Here is a 16,419-nt window from a genome sequence, read left to right as displayed (position 1 = left end):
GTAAGTTCACAAAGACTAGAAGAGCCATAGCATCACTCCATGTCAGAAAGAGGCAGGAATATTAGTTTCTGTGGATCAGTATTTGTGTTCCTTTGAAAAGCTTAGTAGCTAGTAGATCTTATAGTCAGGGCCTATAAGTGAAAAGCTGTTCTGCTTTTAAGTTTATTGTGCTTGCCTTGTGAGAGATTTTATTTTGCTCAGATTCCTCCGGGTTGCTTTTGCTGTATATAATTGTGATTAAGAATTTGACTCTGGTGTCTTCTACTGTTATTCTTTTTATCTCTGCTTTCATGCTTTCTTTTATCAGAGGGAAAATATTTTAGATAAATTGTGTGCAGTGTATAAGCTAAGTTTGAACTTACTGTGCTATGAAGGCTGCACTGTTTTACATATTGGACGTAAGAGCTGTAATAAATAGAATAAACAGAAAAAAAAAGAGAAAAAATAGAAAAAAAGTTGTGATTGTTTTATTCATCATATCTCAAAGCCTCTGTTGTAGAATATCACTTCAGCTGCAATAATTCTCTTCATGCTTGAAGGGACCCATGAGAGGCTGAGATTGATCAGGAGGATTAGGAGAGTGAAATGGAACATATAAAACATTTCTTTTTTTTTTTTTTCAGTGTAAGGACTTGAACCCAGCCAGCATCTAAGGACCTACCCTGAGTGAGTTGCTTGGTCACTACCCCTCTCTCACTGCACAGTGGGATAGAGGAGAGAATAGAAAGAGCAAAAGCAAGGAAAAAGCTCATGGATTAATAAGTGAGGGGAAGAAGAACTAAAAACAAACAAATGAAATAAAAAAGAGCAAAGCAAAAGCATTTTGTATTATATACTACTTACCAGCCTCCCACAGGCAGATCAATGTCCAGCCAGACTCTGAGCATTAGGTACTTTGGAAAGACTACCCCTCAGTTTTATTGTTGAGCATGGGTTTATTGCTGAGCATTACTTTATATGCTATGAGCTTCTGGTCAGTTTGGGTCAGTTGTCCTAGCTGTGCCCCCTCCCAGCCTCTTTTGGACCCCCAGTCAACTTGCTGGGGGGCAGAGAGAGAAATGGAGAAGTCCTTGATGCTGTGCAAATGCTGCTCAGCAATAGCTAAAACCTAGGTGTGTTATCAACGCAATTTTAGTTACAAATCCAAAACACAACACCATACAAGCTGCTGTGAAAAATTAACTCCATCCCAGGCAGACCCAGTCCATTCAGTAAGTCAGCAAATTCATGAAAATGAGTCATGCTTATTTTCAATAATAGGGTATGAGTTATTAACATTTGAATATCATGTAATAAGTCAAGAGACGTTTTCTGTTATTCTGCAAAAGCAGTCAGAATTGTATCAGCGAATATTTTGCTTGAAGTCCAAGGCAGTGGAGCACATCAACAGAAGGGGTACAAAGGGTTTATGTAGGGTTTATGTACTCCTTTCTGAGGGCAAGGTGAGAACTTGCAGAGATTTTTTTATTTTTTTATTTTTTGTCATGTGGGGACTTTATTCATTCATTTGCATCCTTTATGGCACTTTCGTCAGCGCAATTTATGCAAGGCAACCAGTAAAACTATCTCTCTGGGAACATGGGTTATTAGCAGCTAGCTTGATAATATGAGGAAAGAGACCTGCTTGCTAAATATTAAGTTATAAAAAGGCTGAAAAACAAAGGTTAAAGAAAAACTTCTTTAGAAGCAACTGAAGAATTTTGCCTGATGCTAGGTTACTTATTAGAAGTTGTATTTTGAAGGGTGAATGATTCAGCATGGGTGGGTTACCCATAATATCTACCTCCAGCTCCTTTGTGGTGGTGGTGACAACATTCACAGCTACTACAGGCTACTTTTTACCTCATTCAAAGCCAGAAAAATGTTGCAGCACTGAACAGCAACTAAGAGCCTGTGAGGTGTTTCCCCCCCCCACACACTTTTTTTTTGTATGTGTGTGTATGTGTTGGTCTGTAACTGCAACAAAGCTTGGAAGCCTCCCCAGGTTTAGTTTGCATGCTTTACTGTAGAGTTTAGGTTGCACTGCTTTCCTGGGCTCTGGAGTCTGAAAGTCTGTAAGTTACATGTTGCAGTGTTTTTAGAAGAAGGGCTCGTTGGACAGATATCAAAGGTAACTCACATCTCTAACAGGTTCTAATAAACATTCTGCCAGCATAAGTGTGTTTAAAAAATAAACGGGTAAATAGGAACTGTTGCTGAACTCAAAGTAGACTGTCAGTTGTGGTGACCATATTTTTTATTTGTTAACACAGACACTGACTGAATTTTGCTAATTCAAATTCTATCAAAGTTCTTGTTACTGTCCTGTTGTAATTAAGAATGCAGAACTTCGGGGGGTCTCCTTTGCTCTCAGATGCAGGCAGTCACAGCTTTTATTATCACTCAGAAAGCTCTCTTTCTTAATACAAACACTATCATTCTCACCATGACATAGTATGTTGAAAACCTTGCCATCTTGTCCATTGTGAGTGCTGTGCTGTTCTGTGGAAGAGGATGTGTTAATCAGTGCTCCAAGTGTTCTTGGATATCCTAATGCAGAACAAAATTTCTGTGAATCAGAGCAAGGAATCTCTTGCAAAAGTCATTCTCTGTTTTTTAATTACTTTGGAGCCTTTACTTACACCAGGATGTCTTTATTTAAAACCACTCCAACTGCTATTGTTTGCAGGATTTTTAATCCTTACAGTGGTTGTAAGATTTTGTATCCTTGTGTAATTTGATATCATTAGAAATAATGCTCTTTTTTCACCTAATAATAGTAATAACAATCAAAGTTGAATATTTAATGTGTTGTTAATTGAAACTTTTTTTTTTAAGGGTATTTTCTTTCTTACTAGACAGTGTTTGACTACCATTTACAGTCCATTAAAGAGGGTTGTTAACTGATCCCCTTGGAGATGCAAATCATTCTCTGGAGTTAAACTAGATACTATTTTTTTTTAATTCCCTTGTTTTGTTAGGAACAGATGGACTTTACTTCTTCAGATCATCATCCAAAAAAAAAAAGAAAGGTAGCAAGTCAGACAGTACTGCTTCACTGACTGTTTTTGTTGGGATGTGCATGTGTGTGTCTATTATCCTTAAAAGAACAACAACCAAATAAGATGCCTTAAATAACATGCTGCAAAAGCAGAAATATTAGTTACAATTGGAATCAATGCAGGTCCTCTGTCCTGGGATTTAAGATATGGGGTGATGAAATTAAGACATCTATTTTTTAACAATTCACACACCTAGTTAAAAATTCTGATAATCCGTGGCATTCTTCAATTTGGTGTTTGCATTGGGACTCCTCTCGCTAAACCAAGCTGAGTAGCTGCGATAAGGGAGCAGGATAGCTCTTCTGCATGAGCAGTGTTTGTCATTGAGGAGGGGGCCCATCAAGCCAGGGAGGGGTTTCAGAAACTGGGTTGTCTTTCGTGAAACTCACTGAGGATTGGAGAGGTAATGGGTGTGATTCTAAAAGGTGACAAAATACTTCCAGACATTACATCTGTAAGTGCTGGCACTTCTTTCCTTGTCATACCTGAAATTCCTGTATGAAGGAATCCAGGTCACAGACAAGCTTTTTGCAGTGTTGCTTTTATGGCGTCCTCACTACAGATCTCTGTACATCACAGATCATGTGTTTGGTAGTAGGTAGCATTTTTAATTTTGCAAAAAGGAACTTATCTCTCGTGGTGACACAATCACACGCTCTTATTTTTGCCCCAACTACTCCAAATGGGTATGATGAAATGAAGGTAACATCAGTTACGTATATTTTCTTCCAAACACAATAAAACTGCCTATTTTACTTGAAGATCAGAAATGTAATTAAATGGAGATTTAAAAAAAATATATGCAGAATTTCCTTGTACTTCTTTTGAACAAGTCTCCTAGTGACTTTTTAGACAAAAGTCCCAGTGTTTTGGATTGGTCACTTTAGTGGTTATGGGGGTAAAAAAGAGAAAAACCCTCCAAATGTTGCATTCATCTTTTTTTCTAATAAAGTTGAAAAGTTCTTTTTCTTTTTTCTTTTCTTTTTTTTTTTTTTTTTTCAGCATTCATCTTAATTCATTATTTTGTGGTGTAGGTGTGTGTTGTGTCCTCATCTTGCATTTCCCCTTCCCTTTTCCCCTGGTTTGATATTAATCTATTGTATGGAGTAAAAGGCAAACAATGTTTCTGATTTTGCAGCATTTTGTTTGTCAGATGAAAAATATTTATGTTCTGAGATATTTAATTTGTATTTTGTTGCTGCAGCTTTTGGCTTTTTTTTCCTTCCCTGTTTTCCATGTATTTTTCTACAATAGTAATTTAACAAACTGAATACTCTAGGAAGAGATAAGGAATGACTCAGGTCTGGTTTGTGTGTGACTTTGTTGTTTTCCAGATTTAGCATGAGAATTATGTTTATATCAGAGAACACTTGCTTTCAAGTGCATTCACACAACTATAACAAACCTAATTACCATGTTGCTACCAAAGTGGTAAGCCAGCGATTTTAATAGTCGGGCTTCCCAATTAAGTGTTTTCCATCAGAGCTCTACTCCCATCCAGAGTCAATGAGACAAGAAAACTGGCTTTTAACATGGATGTAAGTACGATGCTTGTGCTGAACTATGAAGGTTTTTCTTTTGAATACAGAAATAAACAGCAGCTCACCTTCTACTTTCATATATATGGCTAGTCTTAAGCATCTTTGAGAAGTATCCAAAACACAGCATGATAAGAGTTTGAATGAATAATTGTTCTTTCTTTTCTCCCTGTCTTTAGAACAAAGAAAGAATTATGCACGGGACAGTGCCAGCAGCATATCCGAAACTTCGCAGTATCACGTAGAGGTGAGACAGGGATGTATGACAAGGCGATGTACCAATTACAATTTTTGGTTACGCACAGTGATTTTTGCTTACATGATTTTTGAGGATAACATGCTTGAAGACATGTAAATCTTCCAAAATATCCTGCCAGCCTGAGGTCACTTCAGAACAGATTACACTGAAATGTATCAAATTCTCTAGCTTTGCCATAACAGGCTGGAATTTTTATGTAGAAGAATGTAAGCAAAGCTGTGTGTAGTTTGGCAAAGGGACAGGGCTTCTCAGTGGGATCTCAACTCAGTGTGTTATGCTGCCCTGTCTCTGAACATGTCTTGTTGCAAGGATGAGGCAGCTGAAAAACACTGTGCTGTTGGTGAGGCACACTGACTGATATTTTAAAGGAATACCTTGATCATTTATAATCAACAGAGGGGCTGGGATATTTAGAAAGAGCTGGGTACTAATCCCTAAAAGCCTTAGTAAGTCTGTTGCGTAGCAGTTTAACAAGTACATTCTGCCTGCACAGTTTCATCCCCAGTGAGAAACGCAAAATACATTGCTTCTTGTCTTAAACTGCTTCACAGAAATACTGTATGCTGCTGTCATATCTTCTTCAGAAATAGCTATGTTTAAAATGTTCAGCAAAGTAAGCCTGTGTGCCTATACATCGTCTGTTAGGCACTTCTGGGTGCAGTGCCTCATTCCATAGTTTCTTTGGCATAAACTTTCTCCTGCTGCCATCAGAACACTGTCATAGGTTAAGAAGAGTCTTGCAAAAACCTTAGATTCTCAAGTCCGTTTTAGCTGGGTTTTAAATTTAGCTGTAAGTCGTGAAATTGTATGCAGAAGTGCTTCTGTCCTATGATCAGCTTCCAAAGGAACATTAATGTTGCTTTTAATTGTCTGTCTGTCTTCAGTTTCTACGTAACCATTTTCATACTCTACTGGCGTAAAGATTAGTACTGGTATTTGAAGTCTAAGCCTTCCTGTGTGAGCAGTCAGTAGAGTTTGTTTTAAAATACTTTGATTATATACAGATCATATCTACTCTTTTGTCTGTCATTACTAAGTGTGCTTTTTTCCTGTAATAGAAGAAAACTCACTTGATTCTTTTAAGTTATTTATAAAGTGGGTATGCAGGCATATATTAAAATTGATTCAACTTGAGTGAGTGTATCCAGATCTTTAAAATAAAAAGTGAAGTTAGAGTTATGCCTGGATTAAATTAAATAACTTTATGAGTTGTCTTGCATGTCTGACATGTTGAAGGAGAAGCTGTCAAAAATTAATGACAGAGGAACTAGTTGAAGTGATATCTGTGAAGTACTGTTTAATTTCTAGACCTTTAATGGAATCTGAAGAATGTTCCAAATTGATGGTGAGCAAAAATAGTTCATATGCTACGTCTTTACTGTGATCTGCATAAAACAAGCAACTAGCCTGTCTGTAGGGTATCTCAGTCAGATGCAAGCCCTTCGCGTTTGCCATCAATGTGCTAACTGGCAGTTCTGGAGGAGATTGAGGATGTTCCAGGTCAGGGTGGTGGTGGAGGAATGTTGGCAGGCTGTTTCTGGGCTGCTGCTGCTGATGCTTCTGAATTCAGCTTGCCAATTGACGCAGGTTTTCAATCCTCAGTAAAGCTAATTAAATACTCAGGATTCGATTCTAGCCATGATACGTGGAAGATGTTGGAATTTGCCTTCAAATGTAACCAGTACTGTAGTGAGGAAATGACAGGGGATGACAAATAGTGAGTTACAAAAATTGTTTGACTTAAAATGACATTACAGACTGAACAACCTCGCCTATAGCATATTGGTGGGATCTGTCATAAACAAAGGCACTTCGATTCAGGAATTATTTGTATTGCTCTTTCATGACAATTTGAATACTGACATTGCCTAGTGATAGGGAGAGTTACAGGTTTTTTCTTCATTGTTTGTACCATTCACCAGCACTTGACCACCTTTGTTCTGGACCGAAAAGAGGCGATGATTACAGTAGATGATGGAATAAGGAAGTTGAAATTGCTGGATGCCAAAGGCAAAGTGTGGACTCAAGATATGATTCTTCAAGTGGATGACAAAGCTGTCAGTTTGGTGGACTTAGAATCAAAGGTAAGATCTGTGAGTGGCAGTCTCATTTTCAGAGAGAGAGAGAAGGGAAAAATGATGTATGTAAGGTTTGGTATTTTAATTAGCTTATTATCACTTTCCCTTTTTAACTCATGTAGCTTTTTTTTTTCTTTCTTTCTTTCTTTTTTTTTTTTCCCCTCTCTTTCGGCAGAATGAACTGGAGAATTTTCCTTTAAGCACAATTCAGCATTGCCAAGCTGTGATGAATGCATGCAATTACAATTCAATTCTTGCATTAGTATGTAAAGAACCAACTCAAAACAAGCCAGATTTGCATCTTTTCCAATGTGATGAGATTAAGGTAAGGTGGTAATGGAGATTTGCTGTGACTTATTTGAATGGGGGAAATTTCATGAATTAGAAAGTACAATGGATGAAATTAAATAAATGGATTCATAGTAAATAATTCTGTTCTTTTATTCTTATAAGTATGTTTCAAGTTTAATGAATTTATGATTTGAGCACTACTTTATGTTAGTAAATGCAGCATGGTATGTCTCGTAAGAGAGGTATGTAAGCTGAATCTTTAGAGCATGTGCAAATATGTTGTTACTGTAAATATTGATTCTTGGGCTCTGTAGCTGTTCATTTAGGTTTGCAAATGAGTAAAGCTTTGGAATGTGTATATGTTTTGTGTTCACACTTCTGAAGAAAGTGGTCTAAAATAGTTTGAGTTATCTCAAATATATTTTATAATCTGGAAAGAACTCATTCTGAGTCTTACCTAATCTTTCCCCTTTTTCTGCTCTTTTTGTGTATTTAATTAACCTCCTCTATGTTTCCACATCTCTGCATCTCTGTCCTGCAGGAGAGATAGTAAAATGGAAGATACTACTTGCAAGAGGGGAAAGTAGTATAGCAAGATTATAATTTTTTTCAAGCTTTCAGAGTAAATATTTTAATGCATTCAGCAATACTTCTTTATTTCCAGGACTATAAATTTTGATGTGTTAGTTACTCTAAATAATTGGCATTTCTTTTAATTCTAGTCAACAATTTCTTGGTTTCATTTTTCCCTTTTTTTTTTTTTTTTAATTCCTTCTTAGTAATATATATCATTATCTTTAAACAGCAGATTGGTAATCACATTGTACAACCATTTGGAAATTGCTACTGTGCTAGTGGTTTGAAGAAGACCAAGTAATTGTGTTAATTCTAATTTCACAGAATTTGTTGTTTCAGTGGGAATTGGGATTCTGTGAGAAGTTCAGTTTGTAGTTTGCTAAATAGTGCAGGGCTCCTCTTTAAGGTCTGTTTGGACACAGCCTCCCAAGGTGTAGAGGTGGTCGCTTTTCTTCAGATTTTCATCTTTTGAAGTTGTTCCAGTGTGTACCAATAAAAACACAGAGCATATAAGCATGACTTGAAGTCTGGGATCCCCCTTTACTTCTGGGTTATTAATTGAGTCTGTGACTTTACCCTAGGTTCTATTCCTTTCCCATAACACTTGGCTGTTCTTGAGATATTGCCTTTTTACTGCTTTTGATCAGAAGTTACCATGAACCTCAGGAACCTCTGCAACAATAATTTATTCAAAAACATAAAATTATATTTTGGCCATTGAATATTCTCTAAAAAAATGTTAAATAATAAATATCAATAGTATGATTAATGAAATTCTTCTGTTATCCCCTCAAGTTTTTTTCCTATTCATTCTTTAACATTAATAGATCTTGGGTACAGTTCATTGTAGTCTGAGAAGTCTGTTAATCCCTTTAGTTACTAAATTCAAGGAAGTTTTCTGGTCCTGGCAGAAGTTACATATTCCTCTCAAGAAGTTTCTTCTCCTTCATAAGGGGACCAAGATAGAGGTGGGCCTTGTAGAGTAAGCCATACATGAACAGACTGGGGCTTTGACAGCCTGTATAGGAAATTAATTGGTCAGCTGAAGACATGTAATGGAGCATCCTAAATCCTATGAGAAGCCGTGACCTATTTAATGCAAGATCTATTAAAATGATGCCTTAGACATGTATCAGAATTTCACTTGTGAGCCACTGGTGGAGGTAGGTACCTACAGATTAGGAAATGTTCTGAAAAATTCATCTTTTACTAAACCAAAGAGAAACTGGAGGCTATTGTTACTTTTTAAAGGAGACTGTAACGCTACCAATTATTTTCCTAATCCTTATGCTGCTGCTATCTGTAGTAGTTTTGGTTATGTCTTTCACTAACGTGCTTGACAAAAACAAAAATGATGTACGTGGAGAAGGATAAAATAACTTATGCAATAATTGTTGGCTTGGGATAATTACAGCTGTTCAGACAAATTTGGTAGCTAGATGAAACACTCATCTGATGATAATGTTTGAGAATGGAACAGTTACAAAAATACCAACTCCCAGACAATTGTATTGTGTGTTTCTTTGTTCCATTAGCATAAAATAATTTATCCCAGATTTATTTATTTATTTTTAAGTGGGATATGATAAGGGATTCTCTAATCTAAGGATACCTTAAAAAGTGTATGATGAGATAATTATTTCATATGTCTCGTTAGTCTAGCTGAATATTGATGATTTCTGCTTCTGTCTCTTCAGGCTAGCTTTATTCATGAAGATATAGAAAGTGCAATCAGTGACAGCAAAAGTGGGAAACAAAAGAAGAGACTTGAAACACTGAGGTAAAAACCTAACTTCTTGGCAATATATAGAATCACCAGCTCCCCAAGTCTATCTACTGTTTCATGTTCTTTTTTTGCTAGTTGATAATATACTTCCAAAATCACATGTAGAGGCCTTGATTTAATACTTATGTCATGCTATTTCAATTTATAGCATGACTCTTAACTTTCACAATTCCACCTTAGTGATTGGAACGTCTGACATAAATGCAGGTTGCCAGAGAATAACATTCTATGTCTCAGTTCTGCAGTTGGATCAAATATACAGGTTATGAAGATGGTGAAGGGTCTAGAGGACAAGATATATGAGGAGTGGCTGCAGTCACTTTGTTCAGGCTACAGAAGAGAAGGCTGAGGGGATGCCTCATGGCGGCATGCAGCTTCCTCACGAGGGGAGCAGAGGGGCAGGCGCTGAGCTCTGCTCTCTAGGGACAGCGACAGAACCCGAAGGAACAGCATGGAGCTTGGACTGGGGAGGGTCAGGCTGGGTGTTAGGAAAAAGTTCTGCACTGAGAGGGTGGTCAGGCACTGGGACAGGCTCCCCAGGGCAGTGGTCACGGCACTGAGCCTGGCAGAGCTCAAGAAGCATTTGGACAATGCTGTCAGACATAGGGTCTGGTTTTTGGGTGGTCTTGTGTGGGGGCCAGGAGTTGGACTTCATGATCCTTGTGGGTCCCTTCCAACTCAGAATATTATTTCCCATGTGACTAGGTGATAGAGGTTTTGTTTTACTGATGAATATTTTGCTAACCCCACCATGAAGTGCGTTTCCTATTACGTTTAATATATTTACACACCATGGTTTTGAGTACTGCTAACTTGGTAAGTCCATAGTGTGTTCAACGGCAGAATAGGTCCTTATACAGCCTCCCAGTCTTCTCTGAAGAAGCACTAAAAAATAGAATGTTTTTGCTTCAAGTGTCACTTGTGGGCTTCCTTCTCTTCCTGTAGGATGATATCCAATGCTGACAGCACCATCCCTCCACCTCCGCGGGCACCTGCCCCTGTGCCACCAGGGACCATCACCCAGGTGGACGTGAGAAGCCGTGTGGCAGCATGGTCTGCATGGGCTACTGAGCAGGGGGAGTGTGAGTATTTCTGCACAGCGCAGTGATAAACAGTTGTTCTGGGCAGTAGGTTTTTATGATCCTTGGTAATAACAAAAAAATAATTTGCAAAGAACACTTTTATGAAGATTACAGTAATTGAATGCGAATAGAGAAATGGTTGTACTATGTCACCCCTCTGTCCTTGCTGAGAGCAGACAGGATTATTCTCCCAGTCCAGTTTGAAACACCCCAAGCCACTGTTGCTTGATCTATGGAAGAACTGGCTGTCATAATCTGACTTGTCATTTACTTATCATTTTCCTGAATTTCTGTTCAGAAACTTATTTACTTGTGTTTAGTTACGTGGTTGTATAGGCTATGAATTTTAACTTGGGCTTTTATGTGAACATAGTAACACACACATTAATCAGTACTGTCATAACTCTAGTAAATTAATGATGCCCTATATAGTAATAGGGAAATCATAGGCCAGATATTTCAGGTAATTAAAAAATATAATCACTTGGATTAAAATCTGACTGGAGATCAACATTATTTATTTATGTGTTAATGACTGAAGTAGTTCATGTTTTTAAAGCCTTAACCAAGGAATGCTGTAGAATTTCTGATATATTTTTTTCTTTAATCTCTAATGGCAATGTTTTTATTTTGATCAGATTCCTTTGAAAAAAAAATCTTTAGAAACAATAAAGCTCCTTCTGTAAAACAGACTAATAGTGGAGTAATCTTGGTTAAGGTGAGGGCTGCTTTTTGTTTTGTTTTGATTTTTTTGTTTTTTTAATAATAGATACTAAAATTTCATAACTAAAGTCATTAACCATGACATCTTTATTATTTTTGGTTTATTAAGCTATATCACTCAACAAAGCAAACCAACTATGTAAAGAAAACAAAAATGTTCAGAAAAACATGTAATGTTAAGAATGTTTTCACCTACTAATATGCAGCATAACACCTACCTTGAGTAATGGCTAGTTTGTTCGTTTGACTTCTCAATTGAAAAAAAAAATTTCATTAGTTTATCAAGTGCTCTGTCAGTGATTTGAGTTCCTGTAGATCCCTCTATTCCACTCATGTGGATCTTTTCTAAAATGTATTTACTAAAATCCTTCCTGTTAACAAAAGCAATATAATATTTAGTTACTCAATATACAATGTACAGTATAATATTTACTTATAATATTTAGATTTGGCAAGATCAGGTATTACAGTAGAAGTTCATCAGGTTGTATGGAGTCCTTGTAAAGTGAATGGTACAGTTTTGTGCTTCTTTTTCTTACAGTAGAATGGTTTCAAGCATAAGCTATTTAGGAAGTATTGCTCTTTAATTCTGCGTATATGGATGGCTTATTATCCTTTTCCCTTTTCCACAGTTGAAAAACATAGACAATACCATGACCATGAAGAAACAGCAGAGATGATAGCAGCCAGGATTGACAGAGATGTTGTAAGTGTTATTGCTACTACAAGAGATATTGCTTAATGTCTGTGAAATTTTGCAGCCCTACTTCTTGGGAAGACTTTTTCCACATGGGAAATTCAGTTCTAGAGGAAAGCATTCTGGACACCCTATGCTTGTGCAGTAGACCTCTAAATGAATAGACAATTGTTCTTTTTTATTAGTAATTTTTCCTTAAAATAGATGGATGGATGGATGGATGGATGGATGGATGGATGGATAGATGTATGTTAAGTTTTCTGAAAAGCTAGAAATATAAATAGTAATTTGTGAAGACTAAATTCAGAGACTATGTAATTGTAAACTTTAATTCTACCAATTTAGTGGGACTTAGGCATGTGCAGTATCTAGAACATAACCATATAGTAATTTCTGAAGACAGATGTACCATGCACATGCATAAACTAATCTTTTCTGGCCACATAGCAACAATATAGGACAGGTCCTCTGATGTATGCAATATCAAATATCTCCTTGTTTGTTAGTTGTAACGTTCTACTCTTCTACTCTGATGCTGCCCTCAGCAACATCAGGGGGTCTTGAGGGAAGCATGTTGGGGCCTGCTGAATTGCTTCCCAGGGGTTCCTTCTTTTTCCTCCACTTGCTCTATGGAAACAATTCTTCATAGAGCACTACGTCTATAAAACCACATTCTGACATTCAACAAATAGTTTAATACTTTGTGCTAAAGGAGATTATGAAGTTATACGGTTTAGGAAAATGCTGTCCTACACAAATAATTAGATTTTTTTTCATGTGCTGTGAGAGAAAATGTAGTGTGTGAGTTGTGTAATTCCAATCTGAATTTAATAATATTGATGTTTATATTTTAAAAAATTCTACTTGCCCTGAGTTTTGGAAAACAAAAACAAAAACAAAAACACTAAAATACTTGACAGGTATGTGAAGTTAAGAACACAATGAATCAAAATATGCGGTTTTCTAGCATCAACTTTGTACAGAAGAAGCTGCTGGTCTCTAAGAGTATAGTTCTTTTAATTTCTTGAATATTACTGCTACAGTTTCAATAGAGTAACTGTAATTTTTCTCATGTAGCAAATTCTGAACCATATTTTGGATGACATTGAATATTTTGTTACCAAACTTCAAAAAGCTGCTGAAGCATTTGCTGAACTTTCAAAGAGGAAGAAAACTAAGAAAAGTAAAAAGAAAGGACCTGGAGGTAGGAGCTCTTACTGCACACAATTCTGTTTCTCTAAGGATCACCAAAGTAGATAGCAAATATGGCTGTTTTTTTTTTTTTTTTTTCTGGAAGGTAGTAATTTTCTTTCACTTTAAGCACAAAAAACATCCACGCAGTATACTAGTATACTCTTAGAGAAAAATCTGTTAAAAACATTTGCTTGAAATCAGTGGAGAGTGACTGATTAGAGATGCGACTGCAGGATATGCTCACTGTAGTGGTTCTATATTTGCAGCATTTTGTATGTTGATAAATCTATTAAGTGTGTCTTTACATGTTTATTATATCTTTATTATTTATAGAAATTGTGTGAAATATGAATGGATGTACAAAAATCTCAATTTATTTGTTCAACAGAGGGAGTTCTGACTCTCCGTTCAAAACCGCCACCTCCAGATGAGTTTGTTGACTGCTTCCAAAAGTTCAAGCATGGCTTCAATCTTCTGGTAACTACTACTGTAGAGAGGCATGCTATAACAGTTTTTTGCTGGTATAGTTAATGTTAAATATAACATGATCTCTGTCATGCCCTGTTGCTACCAATTCATTTGAGTGCCTGTTTTACTGTATTGCTTTTCCATTGTTTTATTCCACTAATATGAAATGAAGAACTAAAATTCTTGTGAAAGATAAAGAGAAGAAAAAATAAGTAACACAATGAATTTTCTTTTAGTTATTTTTAAGTTGTGTTTCCTTGGATGTTGCTGCTTTTCCAGGAGGTGTGATTGCTTTATTGACTCCTCTGAGGGGGCTGCAGAAGGTCGTCTCTTCCTTGGGAATGCAGTAGTCAGGTGTTGTCTTCTAACTTTCCTGGTGCCTTGTCTGTATAGAGAAACCTGGTGGAGCTTAAATGCCCTCCCTGCTGCTGTAAGCTGTTGAAAGGTGGTCACACCATATGGGTAATTGTGAGCCTGGATCTTTGTTGTCTTGGTCTCCACTACTCTTTAAAAAGGAGCAGACCCAAAATGGCTTTTGGGATGCTGCTCCTCAAAGGCTCTATGCAGTGACAAGATGAAAATATTTTTTTCTCTTTCAGCATTGTTGTGTTTCTTCTTTTCATGGCTCTTTGAAACCTTTTACTTGTGAAATTCAATTTTAAATCATAAAAGGATTTCTATGAAAGTCTGTTGGGGTCACAGCTTTCTTGCATGCTTGCCAGCATCACCAGCACTTAATTTAGTTTTATTCAGTTATGTCCATCAGACTCTCTGTACTTGTTGCCATCATTACACAGGACCTTTCTGGCCTCAGAACACTCCAGCTGGCAAATTGCTGTCTTGTTGGAAGTTCTCAACAAGCGGAGGTGCTAACTCAAAAGCCTTCTCCTTGACATCTCCTCTTCTGCAAGTGCTATTAATGGAAGGCAGCAAGTAGGACACCTTCAGTGCATTTACTTCCACATACTGACTGTCCCTTCCAATTGCTGGGGAAGCTATGCCAAAAAGAAAGTTTGTTCTCACATTCATTGAGTCAAATCTTCGTTTTTCTTCCTCTTGGGGAATTAATTTTGATTGCAGGGCCGTGGGTGATATTTAGAAAAGTAAAGAATATATTAAAAACCTCTATATCAAATACTGTGATTCTGACCTCAGAAGATTGCTGCTGGGGGGTAAGGGAAGGAGGAGAAAGGGAGAGGCAGGAGATATCTTAGAACATGCTGATCTTTCTCAGTAATAGTGTTTGTAATGTTAATTTTTTTCATTATAACTTAATACTGCATTTAAATTAGTTTTCACGGAGGAAAACCCATGTATCTAAATCTTTATTTTCTGTTCAGGAGTAGAAGCCGTTCTTGTTTTGGTGCTGAGAGCATCTAGGACCTGGTTTCTAATGCTCTTTTGTGAAGATCTGTGCCATACCAGTGTGTTGCTTCAGTGTCTTTGCAGAAGCCACAAAAACTTGAAATTTCCTTTCTTAGGCATTTATGTCAGACATGGAGAACTGTATAAAGTGAAGAATCTAGTTTAAAAATAAAAGAATTAGCTAGAAGAATAAGATCTCTGCCAGTAGAATTGAGACTGTTTTAAAATGCCATGCTGGAAACTGCTAGAAAGTGCCTACCATTTGTCAAACAAACAAACAAAAAAAACACTTTAGAAAGACCAAAAGAAAGTTGTTGTGTCTGAAGGACAATGTATAGGAAGTTATTAGCACTAAAAACACATCCTCCTTGTTTCTTAATTTGGAGGCACACTCTAGGGGGCTAGATGTAAAAATAGAATGAAGCTAGCCAAAAGTAGTTTGAGGAACAGACAGCAAGATGCAATAAGAATTACTAGAGTTTTTCAAAACACATTCTGGCATGTTTGCTACTTCTGGAGTCTGCAGGGCTGATGGGTCATCACTAAATAAAAGGAATCCTCCAAGAAGTTGTAGCAGAGAAAATATGTAATTTTTTTAATGCATATATTTACTTGGAAAAACTTGATAATGGACAATATGTTCATGAAAACCATTGTTTATGGGAAACACAAGAGAGTATCAGTTTCATGTTGATGAACTGGTAATGGGTTAAAAAACAGAAAATCAAAATGGCAAGTAACAGATAGATGGATAGAAACTCTGTTGAATGAGTACCATTCATCCATCTCTTCCAAAAACTTATGGATAAATCAGCAAACCACGCACAGTGGTGTGCAACCTCTCAGACTGGCTTTCTTCCTGAGGAAGAGAAATGTTAAGGTAATGTTTATAATTTTTAAAGTAATTTCAGGGCTCTGAGGGACTAAGACAACCAAGTACCCATGAGGTACCCCCCATGGGGTATTATAGATATATTTAAAATTATCCCTGTATATTATTAAATAATATACCTGTAGACAGGTATATTAAAATTGGAGAAGAAGCAAACATACATATTGCAAAGCAAAATGATGCCTACAAATCACTCAGTTTTTTATTTTGTTTCTAACAAGGTCACATACCCTGAAGTTTGTAAAGAAACTGAGCTGCTTTGAGTTCAAATAGAGCTTCCTAGACTCTTGCTTGGCAAAATAGAAAACAATTTATAAGAATGAAATGCTCATTCTCAAAGTGCAGTAAATTCAGCAGTGAAGTCCCATGCACAACTATGCAGAGGCCTTTGCTGTCCAGCATATTCACAGGTTTTCTGGCAAATGGGGA

The 16,419-nt window shown here is 36.8% G+C and overlaps 1 protein-coding gene across 8 annotated transcripts in view; it reads left to right on the top strand.

The window, feature by feature from the left end:
• EPS8 (epidermal growth factor receptor pathway substrate 8) overlaps positions 1-16,419 on the top strand; it is a 132,494-nt gene that overhangs the window by 83,524 nt on the left and 32,551 nt on the right. For all 8 annotated transcript variants that reach the window (XM_040563181.1, XM_040563199.1, XM_040563141.1 and 5 more), the window contains 8 exons: positions 4,759-4,826; positions 6,761-6,922; positions 7,092-7,241; positions 9,481-9,563; positions 10,515-10,651; positions 12,007-12,080; positions 13,149-13,275; positions 13,654-13,742. In XM_040563181.1, the coding sequence (XP_040419115.1) occupies positions 4,759-4,826; positions 6,761-6,922; positions 7,092-7,241; positions 9,481-9,563; positions 10,515-10,651; positions 12,007-12,080; positions 13,149-13,275; positions 13,654-13,742 (890 nt within the window). The remainder of the gene's footprint in view (positions 1-4,758; positions 4,827-6,760; positions 6,923-7,091; positions 7,242-9,480; positions 9,564-10,514; positions 10,652-12,006; positions 12,081-13,148; positions 13,276-13,653; positions 13,743-16,419) is intronic.

The sequence above is a fragment of the Cygnus olor genome, chromosome 1, assembly GCF_009769625.2.
Source record: "Cygnus olor isolate bCygOlo1 chromosome 1, bCygOlo1.pri.v2, whole genome shotgun sequence".
In the NCBI taxonomy this organism is placed as follows: domain Eukaryota; kingdom Metazoa; phylum Chordata; class Aves; order Anseriformes; family Anatidae; genus Cygnus; species Cygnus olor.
Note: the sequence above shows the minus strand (reverse complement) of the source record. Positions and strands in the feature narration are given on the sequence as shown.